Here is a 17,466-nt window from a genome sequence, read left to right on the forward strand (position 1 = left end):
GACAGTTCAATCCATTAATATAAAGCAAAATTCATTTCTGTTGTCTTCTTGAAGCACTGCATAGTGCCCATGCAGGCAAACTACAGAACAGGGGCTTAAACGAAGATTTGGCTCCTTGGATGAACAAACTGGCTACCTTTTTACTTTTGTTTACAATTGAGGGCAACATGGTAGAAAGTGAAATAAAGGTTATCAAATAGTTCCTCACTTGCAGGAGGTGGAGGCGACACCCTTTACACTAAATTTCCGGTGGACAAAGAATGGACTGAGGGGTCCCAACATTAAAGAGTAGAAATTGGCTGTCCAAAGGGACATAACTAAATGTGTGTTATGCGATTGTTTGTTAAACTTAAGGCACATTTGATCCACGGCAATACATGACATAGATAAACCCACTCAACTGTATCAGCTCTGCTCACTCCGAGGGTTAAAATAAACCACACACTCTTCAGCTCTACAGACCACCACCTGCTTGCTGTTAGCTTGAGTCCCCCCGCCCCCCGCCCCGAACTTGTTTTAATAATTGTGTTTGCTTTTTTTCTTGTGCTTGTTTTTATCAGAAAGAATGCAATGAGGATTGCAACTTCAAAGAACTAATTCTGGAAAACCATTACAACACGTACGCATCAGCTAAATGGACACACAGTGGCGGGGAAATGTTTGTTGCCTTAAACCAAAAGGGGCTTCCCGTGAAAGGGAAGAAAACGAAGAAAGAACAAAAAACGGCCCATTTTCTTCCTATGGCAATAACCTAATCATACGTGGTGTTTGAGAAACCAGTTTCATTCAGCAGGGAGATTTCTTTCCAGTGGACTTTTTTCTTCCTTCTTTTTCCTTACTTTCTCTCTCTCTCTTTTAAAGTAACCAAGAAAGGCTGGAAAACTACTGAAAACTGATCAAGCTGGACTTGCGCATTTTTGTTTATTTTAAAAGACTGCATTAAAGAAAGAGTTGAAGAATATACACAAAAATCAGATTTAGTAACTAAAAGTTGTAAAAAGTTGTAAAAGTGGTTGTACAATCATGTTAGTAATAGTGATGTTTTTCTTAAATTAATTTACCCTTCAGAGTATGTTAGATTTGACTATCTGATAATGAGTATTTAATATCACTATCTGCTTATAAAATGGCTGCTATAATAATGACGATGGTGATGCAGATGATGTTATATAAGGTATGTCAGACCTAACCCTGCTGGAATGCTTGAGGATCATCAAGCCCACGCAAACTGTAGAGGACGAGCAGTGTTTGAGAGCTTTCCTGTAAGAGCTAGAATCCATGTCAGCTCTACTCAGAAAAGTGAGTGTTCTCGACATCTTATTATAGAATGGAATCAACAGGGGGATTTACAAAATGACAGTACTGGAACATACCTGTACTGATTAACATGAGAAAAGTCCTAAATGCCACTCAAATTGAAAAGGTATCGCTAACAGGATGCTTAGAAATCTGTATATAAAATAGTAATAATGATGATAATACTGTATTTCATCTCACCACAAAGTAACATTTTATAATCCCTAAAAATAAAATTCCGAAATCTCTAATTCTTTTTCCAGTAACATATCTATCTTTTGTGTAATTCACATTTGGGAACTCGACTTTTAATTATGTTCTTCCCACAAATAATTACGCTCCCTCCGCCCCTTCCCGTGGTTACAGCATTAAACTCTACTTTAAGTTGTATTTGAATTTTATTGTTTTGTTATTTAAATTTATGTTATTTATAAAGAAAAAAACCTTAAGAAGCTGTTTCTGTTTCATATGCTTTTAATTTCAAGGGAACAACAGAACGCCAGGCTGCACTGCAGACTTCTCCTCCCCTGGTGACTGACACCAAGTCTAGCACACAGCACTTGGCTAGCAAGTGTTGGATGCCGGACAAAAATGACAGCCTGCAGCCATGCTCACAATAGATGGCTCAGAGCGAATGATACAAATATGTGGGAAAGAGTTTGCCACAACAACTCTTGCCAATGAATTCGGATCACATCAGTAAAAGAAAGAAAGGATTTTAGTCAGAATGTATTTTGATACGTGGCAATAAAGCATGGTTTAGAAGTCCGTTTAAAGTCAGCAATCTGATAATCTTTAGCAGTATCGGCCAACATTAAAGTGGGAAGAAAACAACCGCATTGGAGGCTGTAGGCAGTGTGTAAGGCCCCAGACACCTTGAGGCTTCAGGTCCGGCCACAGACAACAGGCCTAACAGACAAGATTCACTCCATAGTTCTGCCACCAGCAGGTGCTGATGGAACTGTATGCATGCTCACCAAGTTACTTAAACTGTTGGTATATTGTGATATCAACTTCAAAGCACTTTTTACTGAAGTTTCTTTATGTTACATAAAATACTATTTGGTAATATGCTCATGAGTGAAGGTTATAAGATTAAAGTCCCTGTCAACAAAACAACAGAATTACTTGACTTGCTTGTGGTTTGCCCAAGTGTCCAGGCTACCAGAAGGTAGGAAGTGTTGCCATCCCTCACACTCACACACACACACACACACACACACACACACACACACACACACACACACACGCACACACACACCATAGGAGAAGCCCTGAGGGACTAGCAACTCTATTCAGGGACTCAAGGCCATTGCTAGTCTAGCTTCCTGGCCCAGGCTCCTGTGCCTGGAGTCTTAGGAGCGTACCAAGGGTAGAAGCAGACTGTGCTCCTCACAGCTGTTCCATCAGTGCCTAGCTGAGTGCTGGGCCACAATCAGCTTATATATACACGGACCCATTCAACTAACAGTTTCCAAGGAAAAGGTGGGATGCAATTATTCTTACTGAAAACGTAAAACCTCAGGCTGAAGCATGATCATGCAGAAGCGTAAACACAAGCCGTGAGTAAGCATAGAAGGTGGCTATAGCTACCATTAAATTAGAATATCAAATTAGATGAGCCAGATTTACTGTTGTTATTTTAAAACTCTGTACCTATGTGTGTGTCTGTATTGGTATGTACACTTGAGCGCAGGTCCTCTTTGAGTTCAGAAGCGGTGCTAGAACTGAACTCGGCTCCTTTGCAAGAGCAGTGTGTGCTCTTAACTGATCCATCTCACCTGCCCCAGCATTTATGTTTAATTATAGGTTTAGCTCTACTTAAAAAAAAAACTTAACATGTGGATTCCAGAAAATAAAATCTACTTTAGTCAAACACATTTAGAATCTAGAGTCTTGGAAGTCTGTGAGGCCTTTATCTCCCTCCTTCTTTCATAGATCAGGGTACAGCTTTTAGTAGACTCAAGGTGCTGGCTGGATACAGCTTGCCACAGCTGAGGTCACTTAGCATGTGTCCTGCTTAGCTTGTCAGTGATCTCCTTGTTTGGTTTGAACCTCCATTGAGATGCCATCTAGTTAAGAGCACCTGGGACCCACTTGGCACCTGACTTAGTGCATAATGGTACTTTTATAATTTGACTCAAAAGGAGAAAAGGAATGTGATTTCCAATTTTGATTCCTAAGCAACTTTTATGTGAACTTTTAAATTTATAAATGGAAAGTATCATGAAGGACATTTTTATAATAAGAGTATTCTTTTCTAAAATGTTCTTTAAAAAGAAAATCATACCAACATGTGGGTTTCTAGAAACTGGTAAAGGACTAAGTGAAAAAATATGAACGTTAACAGAATAAACAAAGATACTTTCAATACAAGTGAAGTAAAACACTTCAACACAGACAAGCCACAATGTAGACCGCTGACCTTCGAGCTGCTGTAAGTTTAGATACAAAAGAGAAGGGGAAATAAAGTTTCTATCACTTAGAGCTTTTTCTTTGAGTTATTTTTTTTTTTTGATGTCGAAAACCATGAAGAGTGATTACGGAGACTCTGCTGTGTGATCCCCTAAATGTTTAGAATAGTATAGCGTGAAAACCTAAAAAAAAAAATCATGTACGATATCTCACCAAAGACAGAACATTCACTTAAAATCATCTTATGATTCATGTTAGTTTGCATTTCACTCTGTAGCAGACTTGTGAACAAAGTTGAAGCTGGGAGTGACATCTGAGACTCAACTGCAAGGCTGCAATGTCACCCTTACCCCACTGTCATGTACCTGAGAGTCAGTGAGACATAGATGATTTCCTATCATTCATAGTCCAACTTTACATACAAATAGTACATAAGCTAAGATCATTTTGTAAATGTGTGACAATAAGTATTTAACACCTAATGTGGATGGTTATTGGTCAGCCAAAATACTCCATTGATTCTTAATGTTGGGAAGAGACAGAGACAGACAGATTTCTGAGCCTCTACTAGCCAGTCTAGTCAATAGGTGATCTATGGGACCACAGAGAGAGATCCTGTCTCGAAAGATAAGGTAGAGAGTGCTAGAGGAAGACATTCAAGTTCTGAACGTTTCTCTTCCTCCTCCGTGTGTGTGTGTGTGTGTGTGTGTGTGTGTGTGTGTGTGAGTGTGTGTGTGTCAACCATAATCCATCAGAATGAACATGGGCCCATGTGACTATCAGATGATTATCAAGTGTGACCATTTCTAAGATACCCTTGAAGCAGATGGTTAGGGTTCTTAGAATGTTCTTGCTATGAAATATCTCATTAAAGCCTCACATATAACTCTTTCAGTGATATTGGCAGGTTAGTTTTTGCTCATTCTACCTCATTCAATAAAGCTTTGATCTTCGGTGACAGCGATGTATTCTATTGGACTCCCAGAGGCTCCCTTCTGCTCTCTAATTTTGAAGAATTTATCAAGAAGATTTATTTTCTCTTGAATTGAGACTTAACAGGAAGTGAGGAATAACAAAATCCTACTATCTTACCATGTTTGTGATTTCTTTTGAAAGAACCATCTCTCAAGGAGCTAGGCAATTACTCTCATAAGAAGGTATCTCTTGGTTTCCCGCTTGCTTCCTGGCTGACATGGTCCTATTTCCAGCTACCATCACAGGCTTCCTGAAAGCCTGTATCGTTATATGAACAATGATTATTTCTTTCTCTGCCTGGATACAGTTATGTATTAGTTATTATGGCATATAACATGAAAATTTAATAACCTTAAACAACAGCTCTTTTGTCTTATAATTATCTAGGCCTCTGCCTGCAAGCCCTCATATCAGCCAGGGCAGCCACTGATCTCAATACAGTCTGAGGAGAATAGAGTACCATTCCTCATGGCTGCAGCTGCAAACACCAGCTCCCTGCTCAGGCCTCTATATAGCACCATTTCTCAAAAGAAGTTTATTTCCTACAAAACGGTGGATCAGAGAATAAAAGTTCCCAAATGAAGCCATAGTTTTAAGAAGCAATCTCCAGTGTGATGCCGCTTCTGCACACACATAGGGGAGGTGTTACCCCTGCAGTGCCCACCAGAAGAGGAGGCCAATATAGAGTATACACAAGACACACACTACATGGCCATTTAAGATTTTACCATAAACCCACATAATGGGTTTATAAACCTAATAAGGCCAATTTAAGGCTTTCAGTGGTGACCACTTATAGAGAAATAAATAAATCAGGCATATTTTCTCTGGGAAATTGGTCCTATCTTCCACAAGAAAATCAGAGAAGGTTTGAACCCCAAAAAGGTCATGACCCACAAGATGAGAACTGATGTAAGCAAAACCAAACCTAGAAAAACCCCAAAGCTACTGGTTTCCATGTAGGATGCACACTGGAGTTACATCTGGGAGTCACTTTTCTTTTTGAAACACAAGTGATGTGGGATTTCCCCTCTGTATGTTGTGACTATGTTTTATTGGCATTTGTTAATAAAGAAGCTGCTTTGGGCTATGGCAGGGAAGAATATAGTAAGGCAGGAAATCCAGCAGAAAAAGTGGCTGCACATGCATGTATAGTACCTGGTGCTACGCCCAAAGTGGCCCGGTATCTAAAAGGCTATTGGCTGAAGGAGTTCCCACAACACTTCCCCCTTTGGTCTAAATAACAAGGTTCAAAGCCTAATACAAAACTATATACAATAAGAACAAATATCAAGTATTGTACAGCAAAAAGAAGAGGCAAAAATATAAATAAAAATTAGAATTACAACCAGCATGAAAAATATCAAGTAAGAAACATATGCTAAATGTTTCAATAGTTATCCTATCCTAAGGAGTCTAAGTCTTTTTTTTAAATTTATTTATTTATTAAAGATTTCTGTCTCTTCCCCGCCACCGCCTCCCATTTCCCTCCCCCTTCCCCAATTAAGGCCCCCCCCAGCCCGAAAAGCAATCAGGGTTCCCTGTCCTGTGGGAAGTCCAAGTCTTATATTAAAAATGTCTTGGCTAAGCAGAGATAGAGGAGGAAAGAAGGCGGAGTCAGGCAGACACCATGTAGCCACTCAAGAAGCAAAAGGTAACAAACTATGAGCCTTTTGGTAAAATATAAAATAATAGAAATGGATTAATTTAAGATGTAAGAGGTAGTTAATAAGAAGCCTGAGCTAATAGGCCAAACTGTGTTGTAATTAATAAAATTTCTGTGTGGTTATTTGGGTCTGGGCAGCTGGGAAACCAAAGCAGTGTCTCCGTTTACACACAAGCCTTGTCCCCCGTCCCAGGTCAGTAACTATGGGATAGGGGATGGGGGGTGTCATTTTTATTATTCCTCAGTAATCTCTAATGGTTTTGCTGCAATTGAGAACTAACAAGATAAGAAGAAAACCACAAAACAAAATTCTTTAGGATTTAGGCCTGGCTCTTCCTTGTCTCCTCTTTAAACATAGAGAAGAGCCTTATTCCTTCCCACCCAGGTTTTCCATCATTTTTCTATTTACAGTGGACACTAGAAGGAGCGGAAACATGAGAAAGAGCTGTAATCATCTTGATAGCAAAATGCTTACAGAATATGCCAGTCCAAAGTCCATTCTCAAAACGAACATGCATTAAAGATCATAAAAATCCCTCTGTTCAAATTTGCAATTATTTTTCACATCACACAGAAGACAATCTTCAATTGCATGGAAGCCAGCAGAGTGGCAGTCACATTCAGGCTGCGGAGCGGATACCGTCAAGTTCATAAGAAACTCTGAAAATGGGCTGAGTCTTCTGTAGCTCCTGAACCCAGTGACTGCATCTTTCCCAAGGTTAGGGAAGTCTAGGGCGACTGTTTTACATATCCTACACCCCCCTTCTCAGCTCCTAAGGGTCGGATGTCTGTTTGTGTGGCATGGCCTGCTGTCTCAGGTTTTTGTTTTGTTTTTTCTTCTACTTTTTAATTTTCTTTCCATCCAATTGGGAAATTCAAAGGAGATGTCTTTAAGCTCAGAATTTCTTTCTGCTTTAGATTGTTGTCAAGTCTTTCAGCTGTATTTTATTTGATTTGTTAACTTCTTCAGTTCCAAATTTCTATTTGGTTCTTTTCCATGCGAAGTCTTTGCAGACTCTCTCATTCTAATTAGTGGCATTTTTTCCTATTTAACTGTCCTTTGGCAGCTGCTCATGCTTCCCTGCCTTTCTCTGGAATCATCTTTTTAAATATCTTATCGGATGCTTCATCAGTTTTCTTTACTTCGAGATTAGTTGCCAGAAAGCCACTGTGCTGTATCAGAAGCACCACATTGTCTAATTTTTCATTCTAGCAGATGACTAATCTGCTGATGGAACATACAGAAAGTTCCTTGTAGCCACGTCGCCATGACTACGTACACTACCTGCCCCGGGGCAAAGGTCAGCGCCATGCCTGTCCTTTACACCCAGGTTTTAAAAGTACATTTTCAAACAAGTGCAGTAGCCATTCCATGAGGAGAGACTCTGCCCTCTAATTCAGTCAGCCACAAGTCTGACAGCGCTTCTGGTCCAGTGCAGCACAAGTGGAATTCATTAGGGAAAACATGCAGTTGAAGCTCTCTGCCTGATATAGCTCTCTGCATTAAAGAATGTCTCTTAGGCCCTGAACTTAATGTTTATAAGTTTTCATAAAATTATCTAATATTTCTTAGCTTCTCCCTCCCCTCAATTCTCTCCCATATCACAACATTGCAAGGTAACAGTGGTTATTACAATTTTGATTCAAATTTCATTGGTTAGTATCGATGTGTTTATAAATGATGTATTTTTCATGGAATTCACTATTAATCTGTCCAATGTTTATGGTAAGATAAAAGTGTTGACTTCATGATTGTGAATGTCCAGTCAGTTATATTTATTCACTTTAAAAATAACAGCAAAATTTTTAATTTGAGCCTGGAGAGACCGCTCAGTGATGAAAGTGCCTGCTGCTCTTGCCGAGGACCTGGGTTTGGTTCCCAGCACCCACATTGGATGGTTCACAAACTTCTGAGACTCCAGATCCAGGAGACTGTGTGCCCTCTTCAGGACTCTAAAGGCACACTGGTGCAAGCTTTCAATTTCAGCACCCAGGAAGCAAAGGTGGCCAAACCTCTGAGTTTAAGACCAGTCTCATCTATCTAGCAAGTTCCAGGGTGGCAAGATTACATATTATGCTCTATCTCAAAAAGTATTTTTAAAATTTCATTTTAGGAACTGGAGAAACGGATTTGTGGTTAATACACTGGTTGTCTTTCTACAAGACCCAGGTCTAACATCTAGCACCCACAATGGGGTTCACAACTGTCTATAACTCCAGTTCTAGGGCTCCTGAGGGAATAAGCCATACATGTGGTACACAGACATACATGTACAAAATCAGTATAACATGTAAAATAAAAATAAACTTTAAAAATATTACAACTTCTCCTTTTAGCAGAGGTTTATTTAACATGTTCTAATATCATTGTGAATTATCTTCTGCATGTCTATTTATTATCTACTTGATATAGAATGTTTTTATGATGAGGGTAACAACAGACATGATTTACAATACTTTTATGTTCACAATATTTTAAATGCTTAAACCATAGGATTTCTTTTAAAATACTTTATACATGTTTTTGATAAAATTCATAACCCTATTCTCTTCAATCCAATGACTTTCCCTGTACTCCCAATGCTCCCCTTCTAACCTCACATGACCTCTTTTGAAATGCCTGCCTGTGAATGATTGGGTCTGGGAAGATGGAGCATGGGCAACCTCTCTTCCATGATGAGCCCTGAGCTCTGAACGTCTCATTTAGAGCGTAGCAAGCCACAGTTCCTTGTTCTCTGCATGCTGACTGGTTGTGGGTTCCTGTAATAATCACTACCTATTGCAAAAAGAATATAAAAGATGGTAAACACAGCTAGTCCTGGTCTATCTTCTCACAGTTAAACATCCGCTAAGCATCAGAAAGTGAATTCTGTAAAAATTCACAGTATACCTGAAATCTGTGAAATGGAACAAACATTTAAAAACACCTTGGATGGACAAATGCACACAGACGGTCTTAACCAACTTCTTAAATCTCCAGTGGCAGAAACTCACCGAGGAAAGCAAAGGTTGTGTAGAAATGAGGGGTGATGACCACCTCCTTATTTAAGGGACTTTACTTTCAAAGCAGTTATCTAGTAGAACAGCAAGTTCTTGCCGGGGCTAAAGCACAGATAGATATAGATATAGATACATAGATAATAGGGATAGAGCTTATCTTTTGTGCATTGACTTCTGGCTTTTAAAGTCCTTTCTGGTCTATGTATGGCATTCTAGAAAACTCATCAAAGGGTATCAACAGCAAACGAGCATTTTCCTATAATTATTAATTGATAGGAACCACGTGTCATGATATTTATTCAGCTAAAAGTAGGAACCATTTCTCCATTTGTGAGCAATCACTTCCAAATGCACAGAGCTGAAAAGCCACAATGAACCAGTTAAAGAATTGCAGCATCATACATTAGCCAAGGAGTAGACGCCTCAAGAGCTGGTTGATAGGTTAGCCCTTCTTCCCTGGTGTTTTTCAAGGAAAACACCGGACAGCAGCTCTCTCCCCGCCATGCTCTGAAATCAACCAAGAAACCTTGTTTCCAACTCACCTGATCAGAAATGAAGCCTGCACACCAAGGCCATGCTTGGTCCTAGAGACATTGTATAACCAGGAGAGAAATAAATTTGCCTTAAGAAATTCATTAATTGTGAGTAGTTAAGGAGGTTTGATTTTTTGTATGGTCATTTTGGGCACAGAATTCAAGAAACAGGAGAAAATACAAAGATATAGCAAAGTAAATTGATATTTAAGTTTTCCCATAATTGGATTATTTAGTAAATGAGTCATTTTGAAAAGAAAAAGTGGAAAAAACAGATTCCTGATCATAAAATAAATTCCAAATGGATTAAGTAAGCCAGCCAAATATAGAAGCAAGAAAGCACTAGGAAAAAGCACAGGTAAGCATTCTCATAATCTTAGCTAAGTCTTAACAAAATACAAGACTTAAACTCTAAAGGAAATATGATTTGAATGTACCAAATAAAAACACTAAACTTCTCTATTGGTGAGACACACTGTCATCTAACTAACCCACACAGCCTGAGGTGCGAATGCCCATCGTCCTAAGACTTGCAGGAAGACAGGAAAGGGCCTTAAGACACACCACTGCCATAGCAGCCATCTACAAATCAAACATAGTCTAGGACTGTCACAGAACTGGGTTATTAGAGAAACAGGACTAGTAACTGACCCAATGTATTATACTTTGGCTATCTTCTCACATCTAATTTATCGAATTTGCTTACTGGATGCTATACGCTCCTGGCTGGAAATGATCCTCTTTTTCACCGATTTCAGGGGTGCTCGCTTGTTGCCATGAATGGTGGTCGTGCAGAGCTCTGATAGCTTCCAGCGGGTCCAAAAGCCAGTCTGAGGCTTTATACCTGTGAATGTAATGTGTATATTTAGCCAGTCGGACTTTACGATTTAGCGGAGAATTTTCTACATCTCTTTAGATACAGCTATGGTTTATTTTTATTATTAGCCGCCACTGCATAAAATACACGGATGCCTTGCATTTCACTTGCTGAGTGCTCTTGACTGGCTATGTTTGAAAACATCAGGCACTAACAGAAAGTTACTTGTATAGTAAGGCCAACAGATAGATGACGAAGGCAGGATTGCTTATTTTTCATTGCTCACAAGAGAAGGATGCCACACTACAGAGGACCACAGTAGGAAGACAGATTGGTGAGGCGGGAGCAACACTGAGGCATGACAACTATCTTGTTGGTTTTTAAAAAAAGGAATAATTCATTCATGCCAGCAGGCTCCAGGGCTCAAGGCTCACCCCAATTGCTTGGCACCTGCTCTGAGGATGTCAAACATCTGGAGAAAGAATCCAGGAAAGGAGAGGGTGTTTGTGGCCAGGGCTCTACAATGGTTGAACCAATTATACCTATAATTATTTACTATCTCTAGAAACAGTCTGACCCCGAGAAGGGTACATTCTCAGGTTTTAAATACAAAATGTAAAAGACACAGTTCAAGATTAATATAGTCTGGTGGTAAACTATCATTTGGTTGTTGGGATAAAGGCAAAAATGTGTTGGTTCTCCTCCAAAGCTGTGGGATGTGCTCCAATCTGAACATTTTCCCACTAGACTTAATGTGCAGCCATTATTCTGGGAGCTCTCGCCACCATTATGCTAAGGACTACGTCTCTCACACGCTAGAACCTTTGCATCTGGAATCTCATTTCCTCTTCTTATTTCATGTGTTGCTGGATATCTGTATAATAGCTTCATAAGAAAAAGATGAGTTCAAAGTAACTTTCTAGAAAGGATCGGCACATCTGGAAAATGCCTGGACTTCATTGCTAGCCTCAGCGACAGTTTGTTTAGGTGTAAGTTATGAATTATTTTCCCTCAAAATTGTTAACTCATTATTCTATTCTATCCTAGCATTCAGAGCTGCTGATAGAGATTCGTGGCACTCTCTCTTTTGAGCTCTCCGTTCTCTGGAAGTTTTGAGCACTTCCTTTTTGTTTTCAAGGTTCTGAGGATTCTCAGTAAAATCGACAACACTCCACTGTTTCTATCCCTTGTCCTAATGTCTTCCAGACTGGAAATTCAAGACTTTTCAAATATGAGCATCTTAAATGTGTTTCTTAGCGTATCTCTTTCCTGGATTTTTAATTTTTGTTTTGGGTATAATACAGAGGACCGAAACCTACAAGTAGAACAGGAGAAGCATCAGTTTCTTCCACATGGATTTGTTTTTAGCCCCCCGTTTTTAAGAACATACATCAAAGACCAGAAACTGCCCTGGAAGAATGACCATGCATGCTTTACCATGGTTTTTGATATTTAGATTTGGTTTTAATCATGAAGTTACTTTCCAATTTCCTTTATGATTTCTTCCTTGAAAGCTGGATTAAGAATATATTTCTTTTCGTTTTGAATTTATACATATTTATGGGGCATACCATCATAATTCAAAATATGTATATACTATATAATAAACCAGGAAAAACATTTCTATCTATTCAATCATTATATTTTATATGTTGAGAATTTTATATTTTCTTCTAGTAATTTTGAAATAGATCGTATGTTTTTTTAACCAATAGTTCCTCTACTGTTCTGAGAAATAATTAGATCTGACTTCTCCACTCTACTTTTGGTGCTTGTGACTCAGTCTCTTTCCACATTTACCAGACTTCTGTGACCACATTCTTTTGTGTTGTCCTAAAGAAATGATTCTGGTTTCTCTAAATGAGTGAGAACATACGGCTTTTGTTGTTCAGTGTCTTGTTTTTCCCAATCACCTATTGACCTCCGGTTCCATCCATGCTGCTGTGAACGGCAAGGTTTCATTTTTTTTTATAGCTCAGTAGTAGTTTATTTTGTATAAATCCATGACATTTTCGTTATTCATTCATCCAATGAGGTTCATCAGGACTGATGTACTACTTCAGCTATTGTGAAGTCGGGCCCATATTTCTTATTTTCCGCATGCATAAAGACATTTTTGTTTGGCCATATGCCTAATTTATTGCCTTCCATCCAATGACTCAACATGCTCTGTTTAATTTACAATGTCCCTCGTAAGTGGGAACATTTGATTGTTGGCTTACTAGGTGGAGAGATTTTACAAATGCTTTCTGTATTTGTAAGTAACTTGCAGTTTTTATTTCCAGTGTTCTGTGTAGTCACTACTTCATATTGTTCATCATGTTTTGCCCTTCCTCAGTTTGGGTTTTTGCTTGCTTCTTCTCTCAGTCACTAGAACTGTCTAGTTCTTCCTGAATTATTTCAGCTGTGCTAATAACTTGAGATTGTTTCTTTGAGTTCACATAAATTATTTGATCATGCATTTTGTTCAAATATTCCACCTATTTTTATTTATTGATTTTTGATTTTGAACTTGGATCCTAGAACACATGATGGTCAAGAGCTGGGATTGCAGGCAGGTGCCACACTTTTTACCAGTTTTTTCATGGGAGATTGTTTTCTTTGGTTAGTTTTTTACCCTGAATTTTGTTAACATTTCTTTTAGGCTATTGTTTGTTTTTTTATACTATTAAAGGTACTTTCTGAATATATAAAATTTTATTTTTTATGAAATCCAGTTTACCAAGATTTTCTCTTATGAATACTGATTTTTGTTTCACATCTAAAAAACTATGTCCCAATCTAAGGTACATTTTTTTTTTGCCTATGCTGTTGTTGCTAAGAAAAAATGAAAGCCTGGGTGATGGCCTTCTAGAGGTCCCATCACCAAACCAAGTTAGGATTCTACTAAAGTTCACTTAGGGGACCTAAGAGTGTACTAGGCTCACTTACAGAGCAGGGGTCAGGGGTTATGGGTAGGAGTGTGGGTGACTTTAAAGCAGCCACACTGAAGTTTTGCACCCAGCAACAGTGATGGCTTCTCCATGGCTAAGCAGATGGAGCTCCCCTCCCTCATCATTTCCTACCTATATCTTCTAGCTAAATCTCCAAGGTCACATGCAAATATTGTAGAATTGCATACAACTGACTGGGAAGGGTCGCTGGGCACTCGGCTAAGTGTTCCATGACCAGCCATCTCTTTCTTTGGGGAGGGAGGGTAAAGAGTCACCAGGCCCAGCTGGGATGAGCTGTTGTGAGCACGCTCACAGAACCCATGAATATGGTGGCAATTTAGGTCCATCTCATCTAAGGTACAAAGCCCGATGTTTCCTGGTTAATCTGTCGTCTGGCTACAATATCCAGTACTGACGCTATCTATTTATCTGTCTTTTCACATCAGTCAATAATTGCTTAATGTATTTAGATCTTTTGAGTTTGGTTATCATATTCTGTTGATAAAGTAACCCTTTATTAATAAATAATGACATTTTTGTCTTCTGTTTTATCTGATGTGAGTGCAGTTAACCCGGCTCCCTCTGCTTGCCACTCACAGACTCTTCAATTCCTCTGCTTGCAGCAGTCCGTACACAAAAGCTGAAGTGTGTAACTTGGAGGCCGCATAGGCGAGAGCCTTATTAGTCCTTTTTTCATCCTTCCTTTTTTAGAAATCTACTTCATGCATTTGTATTGGAGAATATAACTAACGTACATTCCAAGCACTCATTGACAGGAAAGACTTAGCATCCCCATTTGTTTCTAGATCACTGGTTCTATCCATATGACATGAGGGGAGAAGAGGAATGTTGCCGTTTGCACTGGGACAAGAGGGAAAGTGCCCTGATGGGCAGGCAAGACCCCATCCATTTAAGGCTCTAGCTTGTGAAGATGAAAGTCACTTGAGAGAGCCTGAACTGAGAAGGCCACCACAGTTATTTTCTGCTCAGAAATAACCAACTAGGAAAGTGTTTTCCAGCCACAAAAGCAGAGGACGACGTAGCCATGGCAGAAAGGAGCCACCCTACCTCCTGACTATCTGTAGCACTTGGAGTGGGTATCCACATGGGACTGATTCTATAGCATGCACGATGCAAGAGCGAGGCGTCACAGCAGCTTGTGCCGTCCCAGAAAGCTAATGAGGCCAGGCAATGTGCGGCAGGGTTGGATTCCCTTGCAAGGAGATCCCAAGAGACGATCCCATGAAATTGTGAAGGTGCAGCCTAAGCTGTGGCAGAGACATCAGAGTGCTAGAAACATTAGGTGTTTGCTTAGGAGAGCTACAAACATGGAGGGGAGTCAACCCAAAAGAGGGGCCACATGCACCACGGATAACATAGTTGGAGGAGTGGGGCTCTCTAAGGAGGCTGGAGGACAGATGGTGCAGATACAGAGGTGCAGGGTTTGATACTTTCCCAGGCGACCTTTAGGATCGCTTCGGCACCCTCACTTCTCACTATGCCATCATTCTTCCTTGTGGAATGGAATGTGTGCGCCATTGGATGCTGGACACACAGAACTTGTTTTATTTTATAAGGGCTTACAGTCTTAGAAGAAATTTATCAACTGTGGACTTTGAAAAATTCTGGAAGTGTATGACTAGGGCAACCTCTGTGGTTGAACTGAACGTATTATTGCATTAGGAGACAGCCATAATCCTACAGGGGATAGGGAAAGAATTTCATGGCATGGATATACACTATGCTCTCAGGATGATGTCTTTGAACACCCGGTCTCCAGCTGGTGGTACTATCTTAGGAGGCTGTAGAAACTTTAGGAGATGAGGCCTGGCTGGTGGAATGAAGTGACTGGAGATGAACCTACAGCCTCTGCTTGGCTCTGGCCTATGTCTTTCCTAGCTTTCTGTCTTCTCACTATGATGACTAGGCACAAGCTTCTTCAACAAGGCCAGAGCCTCAGCCACCATGTCTTCTTCACTGTGAAACCACATGCTAAAATCAACCCTTCTTTTCCTAAGTTGTTCACTGTCCTTGTGATGAACACACTGTGCTTTCATTTCTGCAGGTGGAACTCCTTAAAGTGTTTATCGCAACCACGCCTGGTGGTGACAAAGTCCCTTGGTGCTGCTTGTCTGTAAAAGGCTATTCCTCCTTCATTATCACAGGACTGCTTTGCTAGATAAAGTCTTCTTGACTGGCATTTTTTTTTCATCACTTGAACTATATCGCCCCTTTCTTAGCATTCAAGACTTCTTTTGAGAAGTCCCTACAGTCCGATGGGCTTTCCCTGTATTTGAGCCAGTGTTTCACTCTTGATGCTTTACTGGGTTGGATGATTGCTTAGTGGGCCTCTGAGAGTCACAGATATAGATAGAAGTGCATCTCATGACCTGGGATGTCTTCAGTAGCCATTTCATTGAATATTTTTTCCTGCATCTGTCTTCACAAGCTGGAACTTGGTTACACAGATAATGTAGAAATTTTTTCATTAAATGTATGAATCTTATGAATCCCATAGGCTTTTTCATGTCATTCTTTGTCTTTGTTTTTCTCTGTTTAATTTAAAAGGGCCTGTCTCCAAGTTTACAAATTCATTTTCTGCTTTGTGTAATCCTCCAGTGAAGTTCTCTAATTAAAAGTTTTCAGCTCTAAGGTTTGGTCCTTTTAAGAGTCATGTCTAGGGCTGGAGAGATGGCTCAGTGGTTAAGAGCATTGCCTGCTCTTCCAAAGGTCCTGAGTTCAATTCCCAGCAACCACATGGTGGCTCACAACCATCTGTAATGAGGTCTGGTGCCCTCTTCTGGCCTGCAGGCATACACACAAACAGAATATTGTATACATAATAAGTAAATAAATAAATATTTTTTAAAAAGAGTCATGTCTATGTATTTGTTGGCTCTGTGTAGATCATTGTTGGGAGCAGTGAGACCCCAGATCCTGAATTTCTTGTAATCCCCTGATCTGAGTGCCTACAGCTGCTCTGAGCACAAGACCTTCAGGAGTTCCTGATGGCAGGAGAGTGGTTTCTGGTGGGTTTGGCTGGGGCGTGGCTATCTCTATATAATCTGCCCCTGAACACAATAAAGAGAGCATTCTTGGGGAATTCAAGGATGGCCTGTGTCGCTGTCTCTGTCTGTGTGTGTCTGTGTATTTTAACCTCCAGCCCCCTTGCCCAAAGCTCGTGAACTGGGTGCCAGTGCACAGAACGCAGACACAGGGGCGCGGTGCGCGGCAATTGGAGATATCGGCAGATCATATGTCATTCTCTGGTCTCACTCTCTCCATACTCTCTCGAGTTTCATTGGATTTCTGTAAAATGATAATTTTTACTTTGATTTCTAGAAATATCTAACTTCAGCTTTTCGGGATTTGGTTACTAGAGAAACATTCTGTTCCTTTGGTGATGTCATTTTTCTGTCCTGTTCTACACATCTTTAGTCTGTCCACTGATGCCTCTTCATCTGGTAGAGCAGCAATGTTGCTACTCACTGGGGATGAGGACTGCTTGCTTGGCAGACTTTGAAGGCATCACTCTTGCTGCAAAGGGGTGGGGAACTGTGACCCTTTCACCAGGAAAGTGGGGGCACAGTTTATAGGTAAGTCATGATACTGGCTGACCTGGGACTCAGAAGTTGTGACTTCTCTTGTTAGCCGACACTCTTGATAGGTGGCTAACACTTTAGCAGGGGCACCAGAAGGCACTACTGCATTGGTGGCTAATTCTCTGGGTCCCTAGAAGACTGAATACGAGGTCAGCTCATGTTCTCAGAGGCTGTGGGCACTAGTGACTGGCGAGTCTGGGTGACTCTGTAGCAGGCCCAGGGTTAGGCT

General features: G+C 40.2%; 2 protein-coding genes across 2 annotated transcripts in view; one reads left to right on the forward strand and one right to left on the reverse strand.

Annotated features, from left to right (window-relative positions):
* Fgf7 (fibroblast growth factor 7) overlaps positions 1-2,405 on the forward strand; it is a 53,759-nt gene extending 51,354 nt beyond the window's left edge. The window contains exon 4 of the mRNA XM_075962046.1: positions 561-2,405. Coding sequence (XP_075818161.1) covers positions 561-755 — 195 coding nt within the window. The 3' untranslated portion in view covers positions 756-2,405. The remainder of the gene's footprint in view (positions 1-560) is intronic.
* The window catches only part of Fam227b (family with sequence similarity 227 member B), a 151,457-nt gene that overhangs the window by 103,949 nt on the left and 30,042 nt on the right, over positions 1-17,466 (reverse strand). The window contains 1 exon segment of the mRNA XM_075962047.1: positions 10,592-10,729. Coding sequence (XP_075818162.1) covers positions 10,592-10,729 — 138 coding nt within the window.

This window comes from Microtus pennsylvanicus, chromosome 2 (genome assembly GCF_037038515.1).
Source record: "Microtus pennsylvanicus isolate mMicPen1 chromosome 2, mMicPen1.hap1, whole genome shotgun sequence".
Classification (NCBI taxonomy): domain Eukaryota; kingdom Metazoa; phylum Chordata; class Mammalia; order Rodentia; family Cricetidae; genus Microtus; species Microtus pennsylvanicus.